This window comes from Odontesthes bonariensis, chromosome 3 (genome assembly GCF_027942865.1).
Source record: "Odontesthes bonariensis isolate fOdoBon6 chromosome 3, fOdoBon6.hap1, whole genome shotgun sequence".
NCBI classification, from domain to species: Eukaryota; Metazoa; Chordata; class Actinopteri; order Atheriniformes; family Atherinopsidae; genus Odontesthes; species Odontesthes bonariensis.
In genome coordinates this window covers 19,619,519-19,641,142 of record NC_134508.1, presented here as the reverse complement: position 1 = coordinate 19,641,142, position 21,624 = coordinate 19,619,519, and the positions used below count along the sequence as shown (strand labels likewise).

Sequence of the window (21,624 nt, the reverse complement as noted above, 5' to 3'; positions counted from 1 at the left end):
GCCATGATGGCCAGACCAGCTTCTTCCATTAAAGAATTTACTGCAATGACGTCAGCCTCTATTCCTGCACTGCAGTCTGCCATGAAACATTGTGCAGCAGCGCAATGCATGAAGGGGGGCCACAATATGATATTAAATCATTTTGATAGAGTAGAGAAGAGTACTTGATGGTTTCATATATCTACTGCTTTGTACACTCAGATGCAGTTTTAATATAACCATAGCACTTCCTGGCAGCATTCAAATATCCTCGATATGGTTGTAAATATTGAGCGTTTCTGTTTATGCTCTAATAATGTGCTTTATGTCTTGGAGTGCGCTGTGGTCCAAAATCCAAAATTCTTTTTAACTTTTCCAAGCTATCGCTCCAAGGCAGCTAAGAGTTTCAGAGTTTTTTTTGGGTGAAACAAAAACATATTGATACCTAAATCTTTGGGCTCTTTGTGCTCAATCTTTGCATCAACTGTGTTGTTTTTTAATGTAGTTTAGTTGGAGGTTTTCTTCATGTCACTTTTGCAAAGAAAACAAGTCTCGTTGCCCTCCAAGCCAAACAAAGCTTTTATGGCTGCACTTTACAAAGGTGTCTTTTTTAATTACAAGGCATACCTAAGTTGTTTTTGATTCCAAAACCTACTCAGTTACTATTTTATGTCCAAACCTACCCACATACTTAATAACTTCTAAATGTATGCAAACAACTGAAAAAAAAAGCAAAAAGTGATTCAAATTAAAGAAAATAAGAAATTTGAAGATACAGTCAGTGTTGAAAGCGATGTGTTAAATGGGACACAAACCTGGATTTCTTGTGTCACAGACCCACTCAGATCTCAAAATGTGGACTTATTCACCTGTTAAATGTGATCAGTATTCCTTTCGTTACAATTTCACAAAAGACCCAGAGACAGTACTCCTCCGTGGAGTTGCTTTTGTGTCCATAAGCACATGGACTAGCCATGAGCAATATTTGTGACAGGTTCCTTAATTCCTTAATGTCTCTCATGGCTTAAATTAGGCACCAAAACCATTTTGTTGTAAAAGGAAAAATAGAACAATTCGATGTAAAACACGGCCTTTGATAACTCTGCAAGCCCGGCATCAGACTAAAATATTCCCCAAGAGACAGTAAAATTGAAAAGCACAAACTCTAATCACCTTTTAAATTCTTGCCACTGTAATGTCCTGCAGTAAGTTATCCATGTTGACGATGTAAAATTTTGTAGTTACACTTCTGGATAAAGTAATAAAACACATTAAAGAAAAAGATGATGGTGTTAAAGTTCCATTTTATTCATTTCAGTGTAGAAAACACAATAATGTTGAGTGATAAACTTGATTTTAATTACACTGTAAAGAAACTGAACTGAGATGAGTTCACAGTGATTAGCCAGCAGGTTTAGTATAAGTAGGCCACAAATAAGATGACGTGTTATGGCTCCTATGGATTATCATTACCAATTTTAAGGATGTTATAGGACAAAATAAATATCACTGGTTACAGAAATAACTCCTGTATTCTTACATAATTTGTGTTACACAGGGCTGGTTCACTCAACGTAACTGGGTCTGGTTTCATTGTAGGGAGTAACAGTATCACCACAGTCAGTGTTACGTATATTAAACCAATATGTTTTGTGGATCTTGTGCATGTTGAGTGCATAAATTTATAGTGATCGTCACACAATCCTTCCCTGAAGCAGTGGACGACTTTCTCCTGGTGACTGTCGACTCAGCAGGTTCCACAACAGCAAAGGCACTGATGTTACTGCAAAGCTGCCTCCGTTCTCAGCATTGTCCTCTCTTAGCGGCTGGTACTGCTTGAAGCGCCTGAAGGAGAAATTACATTAGACAAAGTTGAAGTAGCTATGAAGAATAATTGCTGCTTTAGAAATTTGTTTGTGGTTTAGTAAAAGACAAACTGTGACTGCCAAAAGCAAAACCCACAGGGGGCCCGAGGGGTGTACCACGAAGTGAGATTGGTGACTTAGCTCTGTTGAACTGAAAGATCAGTGTTTTCAGTGCCACGAAGGTGGCTCTCTTTAATCTGGCTAGATCGCCATGGTAACTAAAGCTGAACTCATAACCTGCTCTGATACTGTTACGCGCCGTTCGGGATTAAATTGTCTGAAAAGGGGTCTCAATTTTACAGCCATCATCTAAATCTAAATTTTGATCAAATCTTGGCATTTCAGTCCCCAAACCTGAATGTAGAACGTTGTTTCAGTGACATCTTTTCAGTATGCAATCTAAAAAATATTTGACCCACCACGGATTTCAGTCTTCACAAAAAAAACAGAACACGGTGTTAAAATGGCTGCCCACCGCTCCAGGTTGGCATCTGTCTCTGAGTGTGTGACCCTGTGCATGTGCATGTGTGTGTCAACAGGTGCCAACCTGGATGGGTTAAAAGCGGAGGACAAATTTTGTGTGTATGCATGTATGCATGACCAATAAATCGGATCTTAAAATAACAACTTGGATGTAAGATTCTTAGCTGAAGGAGAAGCTTAATATCTAAGCAGCTTAAAGAACCTTTGCAGTTGCAGTAAAACAACAAACAGGTTGTGGTTTGGGTCATCATAGGAACCAGTTGACGAATCTGCTCACAGAACAGATTCGTTGTCTGGGTTTTAGGTTTTCCCAAGCCAGAAAACTCAAGGAAAGCCTGAGTTGTGTTGAACTTGCTTCATAGAGCACGCCTCAGCTGGCTCAATAAGTTGACTGTGTCTTTCTATAACAAGGTACGGTTCAGACAGCGCTTGCTATATATTTTTTGTTTCTTTGTAGGATCATGTAACTGATACCAGCTGATATTTTCTTTTGCTATTATCTCAGGCGAGGTTCCAAGCGAGGCCAGTAGATAGTATATGGTTTCTTGGAAACAGTGCAAACTGCTGACTGGTCAGAGAGAACCACATGTGGGTGTGTGCAACATGGTCTCTGCAGCAGAGATGTTACTTCGACTTGTGAACAGATCAAACTGACATGATCTGTGTTAAATAAATTCAACACATCAAAAGCATTAGAAGGGCTTATATGTGGGCCAAGTGTTCCCCACTGCTGCCTGGTGTCATGTCACACTCAGGCAAGTATTTGTTATTTGCCGGTCAGCTCAACATCCGTTCTGATATTTCGATGCTGACTCACTCATACAGCTCGCAGAAAACCTAAACATGACAATGCCATCATCAATATAATGTGATCTTTGAGGCGAAGTCTGTTGGCCCCTCATTTTTGTATTAAAGGAGAGAATTGTTACTGATGGTTACTAATTGATAAAAAGATGTTAAAGAAGTTAAATAAACTGCAGTTAGAACTAATATTTTACATAAGTTTTCCAATGATTCATGATGTTGGTGTTTTTCGCTGTTAGTCATTTTGGCCACAAATGTATAATTTTCTCTGAAAATCAGACACTGACCTGTACATCAAACCCATACAACAAACAACACAGGCGAGAACCATGACGCCCAGCACTGTGGCAGCCGTTCCAGCTGGGGAACCACCAGAGGCTGAAATAAATTGAATAATGATTTACAAATGAGAACAAATAACCTGTGGAAATCATTTCAGTGGCCATTGATACATTTTTTTTCTCTCACTCACCCACTGCTACGTTGACTCTCGCACTCGCCACGGCAAGACTGACATCATTTGTCAGCGACACGTTGAGGCAGAAAACACCAGTCTCGTTGAAGAACTGACGAAGGATCATCTGACAGTCTGGTGAGGGTGAAGCTGCATTACAGATGGTTTGGACCGGTGTGATACAGTCAGCATCAGAAATGACAGTGCAGACCTCGCTTGGCAGACTACAGGAAAGAGAGTGATGAAGGAGGAGAATAATTGTGACCTGATGTCAAGCACTTAGTTCACTTATGTTATTCGACAACCCATAGTAAGGCATTACACATGAAAGTGTTCATATATTCTAATAGGGAAATTGTAATATCTAAAATTTGATTCATTTTAGTTTGAGGCACATGGTTTAAATGTATGAGCACTTTTTACGACCTGTACCTGAGGAATCTCTTAGACAAAGGAAATTTAGGAGTGAAAATAGGAAATGTCTTGAATTTCTGACTGAATTAAATCAGCCAAATGGAATAATTGTTCAAACAATTATCTGGCTTCTTGATTAATGCAATAACCCACCTTCCTTGACAGCTAATTGTGACATCCACAGCATTCTGATCCATCTCAGTCGCCACTGCCACCACGTTGGACACCTGAACAATCTCTACACTTTCAATCCCCTCTGCATGGTTGTGATTGGACAGAGACATTTTAATATCATTAAATCATCATCTTCTTCAACTTCTTCAACTTTATCATCTGTATTTCAATGTGTAGCACTCAAACTGGTATAACAGCAACTTACGAACAACATCTACAGATGTAGCGAGGGAGCCATAACGGTAGACTGTGCAGTCGGCGGTCAGCTCTGGCGCCTGTCTTTTGGCCACAACAAGGGCAACCTGTGCTGGATCAGCTTCCACTTCAGCCTCACCTTCGACTGGAACAGCCTCTTCTTCACCAGCTGGTTACATCAGTGTAAGAAAAAAATAAATCAATTGGTTTTAGAAGCAAATTTCTTTATTCTGTGTTCAGTATTTTTAACCTGAAGTAAATCTTCACCTGCAGCGGCTGCAGTGGCTGCAACTACATTTTCAGCATCCAGCACTTCAGCCTCGGTATCTGCTGCTGCCTCACCTACAGCTGTGGCCTCGGTGGCAGCAAGAGCGACAACGTTTTCAACAGGGGCTTCGGTGTCAGCTGGGACCACCTCTGTGGCAGCAGCTGTATCTTCAGCAACCTCCACAGCAGCAGCAGCAGCAGCAGCAGCAGCAGCAGCAGCAGTCACGGCAGCTTCTTGCTCTGCAGCTGCGTCTGCCACAGGGGCAACAGTGACTGTGTCTGTGACTTCAACTGCAACTTCTTCTCCCTCTGCAACAGGGGCAACTGAAGCAGCGGCATCAGTAACAGGCACATTTTCTGCAGCTGCATCTACCCCCACAGCTGCATCTGCCGGCTCTTCAGCTGCTGGTGCGACAGGAGCAACAGTGACCACCTCTGCTGCTGCAGCATCTGTGTCCTCAGCAGCAGCATCTACTTCTGCAGCAGGAACAGCAGGAGCAGCAGTGCTGGCGGGATCTTGTTCTGCTGGAACAATGGCTGCGTCTACGGCTGCAGGGGCCACTGAGGCAACCTCTACAACCCCAGTGTCAGTATCAACTACTGGCTCATCATCATCTGCGGCAGGTTGTACAGAAGCAGCGAGCTGAGTCGCATCGGAGGCAGGTACATCCAGAGCAATAGCGTCCCCTCCCTCAGCTGTGGCAGCCGGGACAGCTGCAGGAGTGGAGGCCATGACCACAACAGCTGGAGCAGCAGAGGCATCAATTGGAACAACTGAAAGAAAAGTGCAACTGCTGAGCAAAGGAAGCAGATAGACACAAATAGAACTGGAATTAATTTAAAGTCTTACCAGCAGTGGGGTTTCCACATTCATTCGGGATGCTTGCCATCAGGACCACCTGAGGTTTATAGGTTCCTACTGCGAGGTACGCGTGTGTGACAGTGTGCTCTCTGGAGATGAGTGTTCCGCTGTTATCACCAAAGTCCCAGCTGAAGCTGACATCTGCGCTGCTCAGGTACTGGCTGGGATCGTGGAGTGCGATGGTGAAAGCAATGGCCTGATTCTGGATGAAGTTCTGGTCATCTTGATTTACATCGTTGACCTGAGCAAGTGATACGCTGAATGGAACTTGGTCTAAAGACAGAGCAAAAGATGTAGAGCAGATATTATGAGACCGGCTATAGAAGCGTAAAGTTGTATGAGTATTTCCTCACAGTTAGAGTTTGGAAATCGTTTTAACAGATCACCTGTGATGGTGAAGACCGTGGAGGCATAGCCCAGAGGAATGAACTTGTCTTTTCCGCGGCAGTGATAGATGACGAGCTCCATGTTGTAGGAGCCCAGGGGGACGTTGTCTGTTCCAATGGTGAGTGAGGAGGATGGTCCACCTGCCACCTGCCAGTAACGTCCTTAAAACAATAACATAATGATGACTAGGATATCATTTCTCATGCTTACACTCATCAGTATCAACTCTTTGTCAAAATACATCAGATTAAACGATCAAAACAATGAAAGAAAAAATTGACCCTGTTATCACATTTTAACGAATAGGAAGGAAAGAAAATGGAATTTCATCCATTTTTAATGAGAAGAAGATGCTAAAATCCAGGTTGGTGTTCACTGGATCCTGTTACAGATTTACATAAAATGATCTGATCATTTGACAGGCTGACTGGAAAATGTGGGAGATTATCACAAATCTTCAGATAACTGGCTCACAAAAAAGATTTTGTTGTGTGTTGCTATTAACTTAGCTTTAGGCCAGTGTTAAACTTTAGAGTACCGAAAGGATGTGTTACCTGTTTAAACCCTTTTAAGGTCAGGTTTTTTTTTTTGTCCCAACACAAAGTACATTTTTTCTATGACAAGAAATTATATCTATCTCAAGTGAACCACAATGTTATAACCATATCAAAATGCAACCTGTTATTTACCCCATGTCTTCCACACAAATACATATTGAGGTTTTCTGTCCTGTCTCCCTGTGAAAGGTGTGCCATCGGGGAAAACTCCAGTCCTCTCAGGGTCTTGGTCTGGATACACAGCCTGACCCTCCTCATACTCGCGTCCTGAGCAAAGACAGCAACCGTTGATCGAACACACAAACACACACGCGTGCACATGTGATGAATTTAAGTGTGACACCGACAAATCAACAACAAAACCAGATGTGAAATACACTTAACAGTATTTTAACCTTTTTAGAATCACACAGATTTGTTGTTTAGCTGGTAATTCATTTCAACACTCTTTGTCATCGCTTATAAAATAAAATCTTCTGCTTTACCATCTTATCGTGTAAATTATGAAACAAGTAAGACGAGACTAAAATCCAGGAGGTAAGATATTTTGAAAAACTTCTGCGGTTTTGTTGTTATGGGCATTAAAAAAAAATGATCACAAAGATGTTCAGTCTGGATGGAGCTTCCATAATAAACCTGTAGTAGCTCCCCTTCACTGTATCATCAAGAATACTGTTGAAGTTCTCTTACCGTTGATGGTGCAGTTACGTGCCCACACCACCTGTCCGTCAGGCAGCACCGTCTGGTTCGGTGGGAAATTGAGATTGACTGTGAAGGTTGCCTTTGCTCCTGTCAGGGTGGGCGCGTCATTCTTAAGCTCAAAGGTCACTTCACCGCCTACAAAAATTTTTTACACACAGTTTGACATGTTTAGAGTAAAAAAAATTTTTTTTTAAATAGCACTATGTTGGTAGGAAAAACAAATCAAATCAAATTTATTTGTATAGCACATTTCATGTACAAACAATTCAAAGTGCTTCACATAAAATAAAAGCATTGCAGCAGGGAGTGGAAGAAGCATTAAAAATACATAAAAGAATATAAAGAAAAACAAATAAAATAATTTAAAACAAACAAATGGGCCTTACCAAACCAACAGTTTCTGAATCTTGGATCTCCATCTTGCCACACCGGATACATCCGAGAGTTCCATGATCGGTAACGTGTAAAATGACTTCTTTGTCCTGAAAAATTTTCACAAAGTCGTTGAACAATGCATGAAGAGTACCCAAGGAAGCAACAACTGCAAGAATTTTTGAGAAAAAAAATGGTCTCTGACAGTGAATTTAGTTGTACTTATATGTAACTGCATCTTTCAGCAGAGTTAAAGTTGTGGACTTGAACTGTGAAATTAAGATAATGTCTGATTTGCTTAAGCAAAGGCGCCCATTTTTTTGGTGTTGGTAGGGGTGAGGGGTGTCAGGGCTCTTGGCGGTAGGAGTCACACGGCCAACAATCCCCCTCAATCCCTTTCATGTGACTATCAGCTGAGCATCAGTAATCCCAGTGTGAGGAATGAGGGCTCCCAGACACTGGCTCACTGGCTGTTGTTCTGAGCTTGTGTGCGTGAAAGCAGGTGAAAAAGGCCTCACGAGATCCTCGTAGGCAAAACAAACTCACTTAAACGGGACTAAAAACTCAAATTTTCGATTATCAGTATATATATTCAGGTCTGAGTCTTCAAGTTTACTGACATGTAGCACAAAGTGGGAAAAGATTTAAGGAGAACAAATGCAGATTACCCTAAAAAAAAAGACTTTTAATGGCATAGAATTGGTGTGTGAAAGTTTATACATCTTCCCCCTCTGAGTTCGTTCGCATGAAATTAAGTGTGAAATCACAGAAACCTCTATTTACTGTTCAGCTTGTTGTCCAAACCATGAAAAGCGACCACAAAGAATAAGTTGTAAGATTGTAAAAGATGATGTGTTGATTCACATTAATCGCAGTAATCCAAATTAATAGCATACTCATCATCTTACTCATTTAATTTCCTCAAATAAAAGACAAACACTTTTTCCCTGTTTGTATTTTGTGAATGTGGCAGATGTGAGAGAGGCACAAAGACCTGGAAAATCAAAGATGCTTTTAATAGCTGCTTCTCTTTATGTTTACAGAACTCTAACTAGTACTCCTGTGACTAATCAGTGAATATAAGATAATAAGGATGACACTTTCTTGCTTTGCCTGGTAAAAAATTTGACCTGCCGTACATCTGACACGAAGCTGTCTAAAACATTTTGCGCTCTGTAAATTCAGATGTACTCACTTATTGCCAAGGCCGAAGTAAAAGCCAGAACGAGCAGCACCACTGTCCTCATCCTGTGTTTGGTCTTCTGTCTTCTGTCTCCTCTCTCTGTGCCCTGATCCTCACCCTGCAGACCCGAATCCCAACACAACTCCCAGAGAGACTTCACACACACTCTCTTGCTCTCTTTAAGACGGCCCAGGACCTGAATTACCATAAAATTTCTTCTCACCTCTGACATCATTAGCCTGTAAACTGGCGCCGCCTCCCCCCTCAACAAAAACACGAGGGCACTTTTGCTGTCTTGTGTTGTGTTTTGTCAGAGCTACTTCTTTTCATTCATAAAATCTACATTTTGTTTCATTTCAATTTTTCTTTTCTTTTTTTTCCTGAGCTAACAGTGAGCAACACTGTGTGTTTTAACTGGTGAGCAACCTTTAAACAAAATGTTTTCTTTCTGATTTTCACCATCAGAGATATCTCAGGTCCTTGAATGCTAACTCACAGAAGAAAAGAAAAAATGCAATAAACTGAATGTCAGCAATTCAAATGAAAACCTTGAAATGAGAATTCTGAAGTGCATTACTGGACGACCAATGAATACTCAAAATATTGAGAAGATGTTGTACTTCCAGACTGAGAACTGTGGGCAAAGCCAGAGTCACGCCAGAGATTTAGATATGACCTCACAGCTATGTGTGCATGGACATCACAAGATTAAAGTGTGGACACCCATTCAATAGCATCCTTTTATTTCCTCAGTCATTCCTCGGTATCCTGCTGTTCACCTTAGGCTGGCGCAGCTCCGTGACTCCGAGCTCGCAGCAACGCAGACGCACCCATGCTCAGATCCTCACAAAGGAGGATCCAAACTCTACTTCAGAGGAAGAGAAGACCACATTTAATTGAATGTGATTACAAAAAACATAAAACAGTCTTTTGTACTCGGTATATCACAGTACTGTAAACCAAATAATTGTTCTGTGAATGATCAATGAGAAAATTACTGTTTTTGTCCCCCCCAAAAAAAAAGAACGTCTCTTTGTTACTTGTTCGATCTGACGCGGTGTTCAGGCTTACGAAACACAGTCTCACAAGAAAACAAAATACAGTAGTGTCTCAGCAAAAGGCCAAGATTCAATGAGAATGGAACATTTTTTTGGATCAGCAAGCATTAAAGCGATGTTATACACATAACCGTGTATTCATCAATACTTAAACTAAACCATGTGTTACTGCTGCCTAATCTAAACCATATCTTTAATGATATCCAAACCTTTTACCAACCTCAACTTGGCAGTTAAGACAAAAAATGAAAGGTTGCGGAACATTATTGGATCAGATGTGACTCGAGCTCGGTTCTCTGGTGTGACGACCCCTTTCTACCTCCATATAAGTGTTTTTAAACATTAAGATTAAGATCAGATTTATTGTCATGCATACATTCATACACACGAAATTTGTCCTCTGCTTTTAACCCATCCAGGTTGGCACCTGCTGACACACACATGCACAGGGTCACACACTCATAGAGACAGATGCCAACCTGGAGCGGTGGGCCATTCACAGCGCCCGGGGAGCATGGGGGTACGGTGCCTTGCTCAAGGGCACCTCGGCCGTGACAAGGAGGTGGACTGACACAATCTTTTTGAGTGGCGAGAGTGGGAATCGAACCTGCCAACCTTCCGGTTGCTGAGCCACGGCCGTATAATAGTTGTGCAGTATCACATTTGTTTCAGTTTACAAAGGAAAAGCCACATAACCCCTTTTTAAACCTTATGCATACGGACATTTTCTCGACAGTGTCATGTGATGCAAATGTTACAATTATCTGTTTTTTATTAGAATTCCTATCCGTTCATTTATCTATTTTCCCCTTTTTTTTGGACATAAAACAGGTCATTTAACTCAGAAGACATAGTCAACCCAGGCTTTATATCACAGTGATGTTGTCTCATGCCTGTGAGACTGTTCAGGCTGCACTACATGTGACCCCTCATGTGCTCACAACAGTGTTCAGGAAGAAATAAATCCCCCAAAGAGCACCTGACTTAACATACCACAAATTGCTAACCTTTAGCTTCTGTTCTCATTAGTCTCCACTTTATACTATCTTAGTAATGATGGTCCTGAAATTCAGGGACTTTGGGGAAACACATAAAGACACTTTAAAGGTATTGCAACTTAAGCAAGACTTGAAGAGAATCTACACAAGAAGTTGCCGGTTGTTTTATGTGCTGCAGTTATTGCTGGAGCTCAAATATTGAACAAGCTTGTGGCACAGCCTGAAATGACCGTGAAAATAAATGAAAGGCAGCCTAAAAGCAGATCAATGTGGCTGTCTGGATCAGGCCATACAGGAAAATCAGTTCATGGCAACAGCAACGGTCACTCAGTTCATTCACGCGTCAAACAAACTGATCTTGATTTGTTCTGTTTTGCCTATGCCTCGATTTCTTCCGTATCGATTAAAAAAAAGGGGGGGGGGGGCCAGAAATCACCTTAAATTGAACCCCGAAACCAGGACAAATAGCTTGAAGTATCCATACTTTTACATAATGAAATATTGTATGATGACACAGCAGGAACAGCTTGATCTCCTCTTTCTAACACGTGTGTCAAGGTATCTAACTGAGTTTTCTTTTGTTTTTAACTCAGGTTTTACCAAACAAATGTGATGTGATTTATCACATAGGCATTAGGATGTGGTAGATCCACTGACAGTGTGGATTATTTCAAATTTCATGACATCAACTCTGTTTCCTTGAAACCAAGACGAATAAAGAAAAGCTCCAACCCCCTCCACATACAGAAAAATGATGACATTCCCCTGTTTGGTATATCTCTTTTATAAATATTTAAAATAATGATCCTAAATGATTTTTTTTGAGAAACTAACAATTGCACTCTTGCACTGTGTAGGAGGATTTAAACAGTTGAGTGAGTTGTAATACAATCAAATGAAAACGAGCTTCTCTGTAGTACTCAGTAACGTAATTTTGCATTTCAAGCCTCTGGGCTTCGATCATGTGCAGCATTGGTATGAAAGCTCGCCCATGTCTGAGCAGACATAGAGAATGTTCCTTCACGCAGGAACAAACATCTGACTGATGTGAATAATTCTGGTTCATATTTCAGATCAATGTTTTCCAAACGCAGGCATTTATAGTGGGCATAGCGGAGAAAGCTCACACAGACTAAACTCGAGAGTACTATCTTTGAGTCTGCCGAAGACTTCATAAGTTTGATCAGAGCTGTCACAAATCTGTAAAGTTAAAACTCGCTGAAAATGGTTCTTCTGTGAAACAGCAGAGCAGATAACCGGAGCTGGTACTTGAGCAAAGAGGGAATGACGGATGAGGGTTGGAAACCAGTGGTCTCATGATCAGTAACTGAACGGGCTAGTTATACGTACTGCCACTAGAGTGAGCTAATCACTCTCCGTTATTCTCTGCGGGACAAGCTGGCATATTGAGAAGGCCCACTGATTGCATGAATTTGACTTTGACCAAAAGAGTACATGATGTAAATGCAATAATTGTGAGAGAAAGAAAAAAGCAAAAACACCTGTTTTGAAGCAGTTTGAGGCTCTTGCACAACTTGACAAAACATTGTTTGACTGGAGATGTTTAAGTATTGGCTGACTGTTAAAATTCACAAGGTTTAATTTGTGATGTTTCGTACACAGATGCTCTGGTCTGATGTTTCATGTTGTCTCCACTCAAGTTTTAAAAAGGTTCTTTTTGCTCTGTCTGGTGTCTGTGTATCACGTGATGGGGAAACATGTTTTAGAAAGCTCTGTTCAGACAGTCTTTGCATTGTCCTTTTGTGAAATTATTACAGATGAATCTTTGTGTCAGTAGATAGCCACCATTGATGGATACTCTCTGACCTTTTGTCAACAGCGGTAAAGAGGAACAAAGGTGCTTCTATTTTAATTGTAATTATGCGGTATATTGTAAGTGAGCACATCTTTTCATGCATGACATTTTCTTTTTAAGTCTTAAAATAAAAAAATCCACAATAACCTTTAGACTTTTATTTTGCTTACATTTCGTTCATTGGAACGATACTCCTTCTATACATAGATGTTACAAATAAGGCAGAAATTAAATCTTTTTTTTTTTTTAAACTCAAATAACTGAATTACCGACACATGTGATTACATATAAATGCATTTAATCTAACTTCAGGAGGCTTCTTTAAGAATATTTCTGCAGATTTATAAGAATATGTCAATTATTTTCAAGCAACATAATTAGGCACTGAATTAATTTAAATTTGAAAAAATCTTTCTTTTTAAATAAAGATCTCTTGTGCAGTTAAACAAAACAAACAACTAAGTTTAGATACTTCATACTCCTATGATTTCATTAGCAAATTATAACAGTAAAAATTAAATTAACATGAATAATATTGACGAAATGATAATAAGATCTCAATTTAACTTAAAAGCGTATTCTCTTTTGACGAGGTGACGTCAGGAGCACGACGTATAACATCATGTGACCAATAAGGGACATTTGTTGGCTCCTTCTTCTCATCCCGACATAACACCGCCTCTTTTCGCATTCTGTACCCACTTGTAAAAAAAACCCAGAATGGGTTAGAGTTTAAACAGAACTAAGGCATGATTCATAAAATATTTAATTAATTCAGCAAGTCAGATACTATGGATAATGGTTTTCAGTGTGGATGTTACTGAAAACGCGAGTTTAAAAAACGTTTCCAGAAACCCCACCTAAAATAAATCGGTATGTCTTGAGCTCAAAAACGAACGCTGCCGGTACAACGCGGGAAACGCTGTTGTGTTGGTTCAGTGTTTGCCGCTGAAGAGCAACCGTCGCGCTAACCGTCGTATTTATACATAACACGACCACCAGGGTCTTCCAATGACCATTTTACACGTTTTTCTTTGCAGCACTCGGACTTGAGAGTTTATCCTCGACGGGAACTCCGTCCTCCGGCCGTGTGGTGTCCAGACCGCATGAAGTTTCCCAAAGCAGCGGTTCACTGTATGTCTGCCCCTGTAGCCGCCGAGCAGTCATTAGCACCGACACAAAGACGGGAGTCTCGCTTACAAGCTAACACACAAACAGTCCTGTTTTTGTGGGGAAACAATGGATACGTTTCAGAAGGTGGAGAAGATAGGAGAGGGGACGTATGGTGTGGTTTATAAAGCCAAGAACAAAGTGACCGGAGAAACTGTTGCTCTGAAGAAAATCAGGCTCGACACGTAAGTGAAGATGAGACGTTGTTGTTATCATTTTAGTACCACGAGCTAACGTCTCACCGTGCTGCAGATGTTTCAGAAACGTTTTGATGTTTCAGCCACTGCGTGGCCCCACCAAGACGTGACAGGTTTCGCCATCGGCTAACTTCCTACAACCACTCAGAGATAAAGTAACCCAGATTGATTTAGCTTTTACTTTTTCAGCTTCAACTATAGCGTTTGAACACACAGACGCATACAAAAAATAAAAGATCTAAACAACTGACTCAAGATTGAGTAGCTTTTGAAGAACCCACAACATTAGTGAAGTTTTATATATGACCATCCATGTTGATGAAATGAAAAAGCGGAGACAGGAGTGTAAACTCAGTGTCTGGGTTGGTTGTTCATGCTTCACAAAGCTTACTTATGTAGGCCATTTAGCCCTCAACAGGTGGCGTCAGTGAGGGGTTATATCATCACGTTTCTTGACTTTTCACCACACCGAAAGCTGAATAATTTGTGCTTTGCTTATCACTTTATTGGATGTGCAGCCACTGATCAGTCAACCTCTATTCAAAGTGATGTACAAGAACATGAAATAAGTAAAGGCTCGTTTTTTGCTGTGTCTGTTGCATCCAGGGAAACTGAGGGCGTACCAAGCACAGCCATCAGAGAAATTTCACTTCTCAAAGAACTCAGTCATCCAAATATTGTCAAGTAAGTTCCTAACATTACACTTTCAGATTGTCTCGCTGCATGCGGCGCCGGGTGTTGAGCCAGCCTGTTTGTTATGTCTCAGGTTGCGGGACGTCATCCACACGGAGAACAAACTGTACCTTGTTTTTGAGTTCCTTCATCAGGATCTGAAAAAGTTCATGGACTCTTCCTCAATCACTGGGATCCCGCTGCCTTTGGTGAAGGTAATCCTCTCTCCGAGTTTTCTTTTTTTAAATTAATGCTTTTGTTGGAGGTTTGAGTTGACTCCTTCTGGATGCATGTTTTTGTGTTTTGTAGAGTTATCTTTTCCAGTTGCTGCAAGGCCTGGCCTTCTGCCACTCCCACAGAGTTCTTCATCGAGACCTGAAGCCCCAGAACCTCCTCATCAACGCCCAGGGGGAAATCAAGCTGGCTGACTTTGGCTTGGCACGGGCCTTTGGGGTACCTGTCCGCACATACACACATGAGGTAAGGTGTGCAACACAGCCCGCGTTTAAACCTGTTCATTTATTGTTTTTTTATATTCGTCACAAATTTGCTTCTGCGATATTCATCAGGTGGTGACACTTTGGTACCGAGCACCAGAGATTCTCCTGGGCTGCAAATACTACTCCACAGCTGTTGACATCTGGAGTCTGGGGTGCATCTTTGCTGAAATGGTAACGCTCTTGGCCTCGTCTCTCATTCGGGGAGGGGGGAAAAAAGTTAAAGACAACCTCTCGACACTTAACCAGCATGTACTGTACCTGCCTGTCCGCAGATCACCAGGAGGGCTTTATTTCCCGGGGACTCGGAGATCGATCAGTTATTCAGAATCTTTCGCACCTTGGGCACACCCGATGAGACCGTCTGGCCTGGAGTCACATCGATGCCAGACTACAAACCATCTTTCCCCAAGTGGGCTCGGCAGGATTTATCCAAAGTGGTGCCTCTTCTTGACGAGGATGGACGAGAGCTAATCGGAGTGAGAGCATTTTTAATGTTTTCATGAATTTGATTGTGTCATGACCTTTGTCAAACCGCTGTGTTGGCAGGCTTTCTCCGTTTAGTTGGAGAGATTTTTACTGAGAATTTGGCTGGAAAAAAAAAAACCACACAGAGGAGACCTTGAATTTTCTGTTTGAAAAGTCTTTCGTTGATTTTACTGCTGTGAATCTTCTTTTTATCACTTAAAAAGGCATCAAAGAGTCCACTCAGTCCAACACAGACATTGAAACTGAGTCAGATTTTGTCAGTTTACAATGTGTATTTTCTTTACTGACTGTTTGTCATTTTTTTTCGTAGGAAATGCTGAATTATGATCCAAACAAAAGGCTTTCTGCCAAAAACGCACTTGTACACCGGTTCTTCCGGGACGTCACGATGCCGGTTCCTCATCTGAGACTCTGACCCGTGCAAAATGTCGGGCTGTTTAAACGCCAACGTCTGAAGCAATAAGATCCTCCTTGCCTGGCTTCACATCTGTGCCTGGAATGGACGGAGAAACTGGACACTACAGGATACGTTGGATTCTTCTGCCCTCGAGAAGTTTGATTTCCTGAAAGTTTTGCGGTTATTTCAGCTGCAAAGTTATAATAGTTCAAAGTGTTTAACTGTCATTTTTAAAATAATTATTTTGCATATTTACGTGCACCTGCCACATTTGAACTAAGTGTTGTTTGTCATTCGGGATGTCTTTCTCACAGAGTTAACGTCAGTTTGACACATTGGCGCATGTTCTTAAATTTCCCGCTTTAAATGAAAGGTTGGCTTTAGGGTACCCGGGTAGTCAGGTTAGAATTACGTACGACTAGACAAATTCGTGGGGTAGTGCAAATAACACGCTGCGTGCTTCGTAAGCCTGAGCAGCTTTTGAGGGCTCTCTGGGCGACGAACGTTGTCGGCCGGTGCGAAAAGATCACAACGATGTTTTTCCCGGCTGATTTTTTTTCTTTCAGTTTTATTCAACATTTGCGTCCCAATTATTTCGAGGGTGTTTTAAAACTGCACCTTTTTGTTTAAAACTGAGGTTCTGTGTCGTTTTACAGAATAGAATTGGTTGCGCATCGTTCTACTAGATTTTATCCAAACTTAACAGCTTTTATAGATATTGTTTATATAAAGCTGGAAAAAATAAACTTGTTTAAATAACTGTTGCCGGTTGTATCCGTACGTCATAGGAAGTGTGTCATTCTGAAGGTTCAGCCGAGTTTTACACTGGAGACGGATGGGATGGTTAATGCAGTGTGAGTATTTCACGAGTAAAAACACGAGCTGGCACATGATCACATGTCATGATCACAAAGGTTGTTTTCTGATGCTGTAATTTAAACTTTATAGAGTCAGAAAAGATGCCAATCTTTATGCCACGACTGTATGCAAAGGGCTGCTTTAAAATCTCATGGATTGAATTGGTAGTGATGTCCAAAGATGAGGTGATGGGCATAATTCGATTCAAATCGAATCCCAAGTCTTAAATTTAGGCATCGGAAGTGTAAAATGTGTCATTTCAGCAGGACTCGGCGGTGGCTTAAAGGAAGTCGACGCACAAATGAAAAGGCTGAACTGATTATATGTTCATATGTAACCTTTCACAGCAGCAGACTTCAAACTAAATCGGCCTTTATTGAACACGCTGTTGATGTCGTTAACAAAACAAATGGATCTGCTTCATGAAAGAGGCGTTGAATAAAGGGAAGTGTGAGTTACTGTCCACTGAGTGAGCCAAAAATAAGAAACGTTACAATCTAACAGCAGCTCGGACATGTTCGTACCTGTATCACACTGTACACAGACAAAGGCAGACAGGTGTAGGAACAGGTGTAGTTTTGCTGTTTATTTTTATAATGATTAATCAGAGGGAATAAATCACAGTGGGAAAAGTAAACAAGAAAAGCGAATAAATAATTGCATTATGCCAGAGGTGTAATTCAAATAGCGGCGCTAAGTGCTAAACTGAAGGTGTTTTTTAGTAAAATGCCACAAATAAGAGAAATACAACAGTGCTAGCGCGTTCTCGCACAAATACTGACGTCCCAGTGAGACTGCGGAGGATGATGATGACATTGGTCTTTGTATCTTATAAATTCACCCTAAAAAAAAAAAGGAAAAATGCTGCAAGATCAAGCATTTTTATCTCATGTGGTGCAGTGAATTCTACATCTTTTTCCATTTCAGTGAAACTATTATGAGCTCTTAAAACCTAATCGGTGAAAGCAAAAAGGGTCATGAGCATCGGTAGCTGTGATTGACGCACCGAACAGAGCCGTAGAAGTGGTTTTACATCATATTTAGACTGCAAAATGCAACGTGAAGTGAAATGGACAGAATTTAAAAAGAAAAAAAAACTGACTCAGAAGAGCAAAGCTAGTTGCACGTGACTTCACAGGTACAAACACAATTAATATATTCCAGTCCGCTCATCAGCTGACAGAAATGAAGGCAAAGCTGGAAATGCAGTGTAGTCTGCTCATGAAACAAGATGTAGCCAGTCATCAGACACGTTTTTCACAAAGTGCCTCTCAACAGTTTTAGTTTTCAGTTTATTTCCCATCGTATTTACAGTACAGCACTTCTTCCCTTCATTTAGTCACAATTAACTCGTTTACTACAAATCACAAATTCTTCAATGAGATGTAATCGATATTTTTAAGTGGTAAAGTATGATGTGAGAGATGTTTCTCATTGTGACAAACAAAGATTTTGTGAGCCGTGTTGTAGTGTATTAGTTGTGCTCTGCATTACAATATCTCTTGATTTTTCTTAGTCTAAAACTATTACAATGGGTTCCAGGAATGAACTTTGGTTTGGTTGCAGACTTGATGGTCACTGAATCACATAATTCAAGTAAAAGATAAGAGAAGACACATCAAACATCTGAAATTGGAACTATTCAGCCATTAGAAATAATTTGTAGATGAGACGCTTAAACCTTTTAAACCATTCGATTGGTTAAGATTTATTCAGCTCAAATTTCCAGCTTCTTTTTCATCATAAGCTTGTAAAGGATCTGGTAGCCATCGTCCCAGGCATACAGCAGCTGCTCCTGTGGATTGTACTTAAGACTGGAGTGAGATCCGTAGCGTTTCGGAAAGTAAATCAGAGGTGCGTCCTCATTGGCCACCATGTCATTCACATCAAACAAGCACTGTACTCGTGAGCGCCCGGGCTGCTTGGTGTTGTACACCACGTACAGAGTGCCACAGATGACGAAGGCCGCCTCTGCGTTCTCTATTGGACAGTTTGTGTCCCACATCTGCTCGATGTCCAGCGAGCTGGCGTCCATTTTAGCCAGAGAGATGTACTTCTCGTTTTGCCGTGTGGCGTAAATAGCCCACAGGCCTTCCTCGTCCACAGCCAGGTCCATCGGTGTCTCGGGGGTCAGGCCGTACACAGGAACGTGGTCTTGCACCGGAAAGACAACGCTGTCCATCACGGAGTTATTTCTCATGTCATATTTGACCACCGTAATCTCCTCAGCCTGATTGATGTAATACACATGATTGTTGAAGACCGCATGTCCTGTTCCCCTCCAGGCTGTCGGCAGCTTTAGGCTTGTAGACAGAGACATGCCCTGCGAGCGGGTGAAGTCTTGCTGGGTAGCAAACTCGTTGATGGTGTCCTCAGCTGTCCCGTTGAAAACGTAGACCTTCCCAGAAGCCCTGCTGGTGTCTTTGGTCCACATGCCCTTTGGCCCTCCAACTCTCTTCAGGATCTTCATAGCTTTTATACTTGAGATCATGTCGCTGCAGTCTGGAAATGAGAGAGGGGCAATGATTCGCATGACTGCTGACAAATCTGCAACTATTTTATCTTGCTTGTATGTATGAAGTACTCAGTCATAATAAGCCCGTAAATAGTAAGCCCATAAATGAGGATATTATAGGCTTTTTAAGTCCCATAAAGGCCGTATCTGAAATAGATGCTGATTAGAGAAGATTAAAAAAAACAATTTACTGTTCAAGCATTTTCCGTTTCTGATAGAAAACCCAAACAAATGTATAAAGCTGTGCATGGGCTGCATTTAAGTTCTTTAAGAATATAATATCCCTTTTACAACAATGCCTAGAGTAAATTTAGGGCATTACATTAACAATAAGGGCCATGTGGAGGTGAAGTGATTTGTACTGTTGTCTCACAACATGAAGCTTCTGGTTCTTCAACATGATTTTTATATCGAATGATGATTTAAAATCGGGTGCGTGAACATGTGAGCCGAGGATTAAACCACCAACTTTCCATGTTATAGACAACATTTCTCTCTCCTGAGCACCTCATGTCTCACCTGTGAGTTTGAAATATTTGGCCTTCTGCTTCTCCTTCACCTGAGTCACCTGCTGCTCTATCAGCTTGTCGTCCACGTCCACACATGGCTGAGCCCCGTTGTGGGTCTCCAGGTAGTCCAGTTCTCGCTCGACCCGGTCCACCCTCGTCCCCACGCCGTCCAGATTCACTCTCAGTGCCTCTTTTTCTTTATCCAGATTCTCCAGCTGTGAAACCATCTGCTGCTTCAGCTCCCGCAGCTCTGAGGCATAGCGGGTTGACTGTTCCTGCCACAGAGAGATCCTGTCCTGTTTTTAATAAAGTTGTTTAGTCTGAGTCCGAACAAAACCCTTAAATGAATCTGTGTAAAACACATACAGATGTGTCTTTTCGTGCGGTCACTGAAAACTGATTTCTAGAAAGCAATCAAGACCATAATTATCTGTTAGATGCAGGCCTGGTAAACACACTGTAGCAGAAGGCCACAATAAAGAGGAGGATCATCCTTCAAACAAGTGGGCTCAGTCCACACGTGGCAAGAATCCACGCTGCTCAAGTGTGTTTCAGGAAAATGCCCCGAGCTCTTTCTGTTGGCGCTGCTTTGCAGCAGGTCCCCATCTCACTGTGGAGGACGGAAATGAGGAGATATCCTCTCTGCAGGTGATCAGAATCTGTGCGGCTTCATCTTACAGAGCAAAGCAGAGACTGAAGGATGGGGCTGAGTTTTGTTTTTTGGGGTTTAGGTATAAAATTCCCTGCTGAAGGGGGCTGGAGATATGATACAAAAGAGAGTAGCAGATGTTTAGTATTCAAGCGTCTGGTGCAGGAAGAGCCACAATATGAATGAAAAGGTTCCTTCATAACAATCCATTACTTGAATTCGTTCTGTCTGTGTGAGATGTAGCTGTAAGTGAAATATAATCTGCCTATCTCAAAAATGTGTTCTTACACTGACAAGAAGTGGCAAACAAATCTGCAATCAATGTGCAGAGCTTCGTTTTTTTACTTATAACCACGACAAAAAGATCACGGCCACATACATGTAAAAGATCCCTGCATTTTCCACAGGTTTTTGACCACATCTGCATTCCATTGCCTTTGCCATGTCCCTCAAAGTTTCCTCTCAGGGGGACTCTGAAGCTCAGGGCTCAGGGCAGGAATACAAAGAGAGACTTACCTCAATAGCAAGCAGCCTCCTTTCCAAATAGTCAATAAGCGCTTGGTGCTGAGCAGAGGCAAAGCAGGCCAATGTGACCAAAACAACTAATTCTCTCATTTTGTGTCAGCTCAGTCACTTTTAGGTCCTTTGAAAATCCTGATCGAAGTCGAGCGAGAGAGTGCGCAGCAGCAAGCAGATTCCCAGAGGTGGGCTGGAATGTTTTACCAAGCTCTCTGGGAGGAGCCACAACCATCTGGTAGAGATGGAAGCACAAGATACTGTACCTCTTACTGTACTCCTACTTAAAGCATTAAAGTTTAAAAGCAAAAACAGTGTAGGGGTGCATCTTTGAATACATGTTTGGCTTTAGGTTTGTTGAATCTTTAAAACTCTCTTTAAAACAGAGGACGTCAATGTGGCACAGGAACAGAAATTATGTGTGAGGACGAAGCAAGAAGTTGGAGACGGTGAGTTTCTGTAATCCTGTAGACGGGAAGGAATCAGTGGGTGGTGATTAAAAATCAGAATGAAAAGGAAATCATTTTTTAACCTCTGCAACAACTCTTTTTATTAAAGGGTAGAATTGAACTATTATTTTAACAC

The 21,624-nt window shown here is 41.4% G+C and overlaps 3 protein-coding genes across 3 annotated transcripts; 1 reads left to right on the top strand and 2 right to left on the bottom strand.

Moving 5' to 3' along the window:
* Positions 1 to 1,673: 1,673 nt before the first annotated feature.
* pmela (premelanosome protein a) lies at positions 1,674 to 8,762 on the bottom strand. Its single transcript, XM_075462087.1, has 12 exons — positions 8,711 to 8,762; positions 7,530 to 7,625; positions 7,132 to 7,278; positions 6,574 to 6,708; positions 5,884 to 6,045; positions 5,486 to 5,770; positions 4,636 to 5,409; positions 4,379 to 4,537; positions 4,153 to 4,255; positions 3,604 to 3,809; positions 3,419 to 3,509; positions 1,674 to 1,824 (listed from the first exon to the last, which is right to left on the bottom strand). Exons 1-12 carry the CDS (start codon positions 8,760 to 8,762, stop codon positions 1,674 to 1,676), a joined length of 2,361 nt encoding a protein of 786 aa, XP_075318202.1.
* A 4,514-nt stretch (positions 8,763 to 13,276) lies between these two features.
* Positions 13,277 to 16,751, top strand: cdk2 (cyclin dependent kinase 2). The gene is made up of 7 exons (XM_075460802.1): positions 13,277 to 13,925; positions 14,544 to 14,621; positions 14,704 to 14,824; positions 14,919 to 15,089; positions 15,179 to 15,280; positions 15,382 to 15,585; positions 15,906 to 16,751. The coding sequence occupies exons 1-7, from the start codon at positions 13,810 to 13,812 to the stop codon at positions 16,008 to 16,010; spliced, it is 897 nt and encodes a 298-aa protein (XP_075316917.1). The 5' UTR covers positions 13,277 to 13,809; the 3' UTR covers positions 16,011 to 16,751.
* Positions 16,752 to 17,421: 670 nt separating this feature from the next.
* On the bottom strand, positions 17,422 to 21,218 carry olfml3b (olfactomedin-like 3b). Its single transcript, XM_075460801.1, has 3 exons — positions 21,040 to 21,218; positions 19,885 to 20,170; positions 17,422 to 19,352 (listed from the first exon to the last, which is right to left on the bottom strand). Exons 1-3 carry the CDS (start codon positions 21,136 to 21,138, stop codon positions 18,568 to 18,570), a joined length of 1,170 nt encoding a protein of 389 aa, XP_075316916.1. The 5' UTR covers positions 21,139 to 21,218; the 3' UTR covers positions 17,422 to 18,567.
* Between the last annotated feature and the right edge of the window lie 406 nt (positions 21,219 to 21,624).

Bases quoted from the DNA above. Each gene is read 5' to 3' on its own strand.
- pmela (XM_075462087.1), bottom strand. From the start codon at position 8,762: ATGAGGACAGTGGTGCTGCTCGTTCTGGCTTTTACTTCGGCCTTGGCA. The intron at 7,279-7,529 runs GTAAGGCCCATT...AAATTTTTGTAG, and splicing joins ATTCAGAAACTGTTGGTTTG to GCGGTGAAGTGACCTTTGAG. The intron at 3,810-4,152 runs GTGGGTTATTGC...TCTTTCCTGTAG, and splicing joins ACAATTAGCTGTCAAGGAAG to TCTGCCAAGCGAGGTCTGCA.
- olfml3b (XM_075460801.1), bottom strand. From the start codon at position 21,138: ATGAGAGAATTAGTTGTTTTGGTCACATTGGCCTGCTTTGCCTCTGCT. The intron at 20,171-21,039 runs GTAAGTCTCTCT...TATTAAAAACAG, and splicing joins GGAGGCTGCTTGCTATTGAG to GACAGGATCTCTCTGTGGCA. The intron at 19,353-19,884 runs GTGAGACATGAG...TCTCATTTCCAG, and splicing joins CAAATATTTCAAACTCACAG to ACTGCAGCGACATGATCTCA.
- cdk2 (XM_075460802.1), top strand. From the start codon at position 13,810: ATGGATACGTTTCAGAAGGTGGAGAAGATAGGAGAGGGGACGTATGGT. The intron at 14,622-14,703 runs GTAAGTTCCTAA...GTTATGTCTCAG, and splicing joins AGTCATCCAAATATTGTCAA to GTTGCGGGACGTCATCCACA. The intron at 15,586-15,905 runs GTGAGAGCATTT...TTTTTTTCGTAG, and splicing joins ATGGACGAGAGCTAATCGGA to GAAATGCTGAATTATGATCC.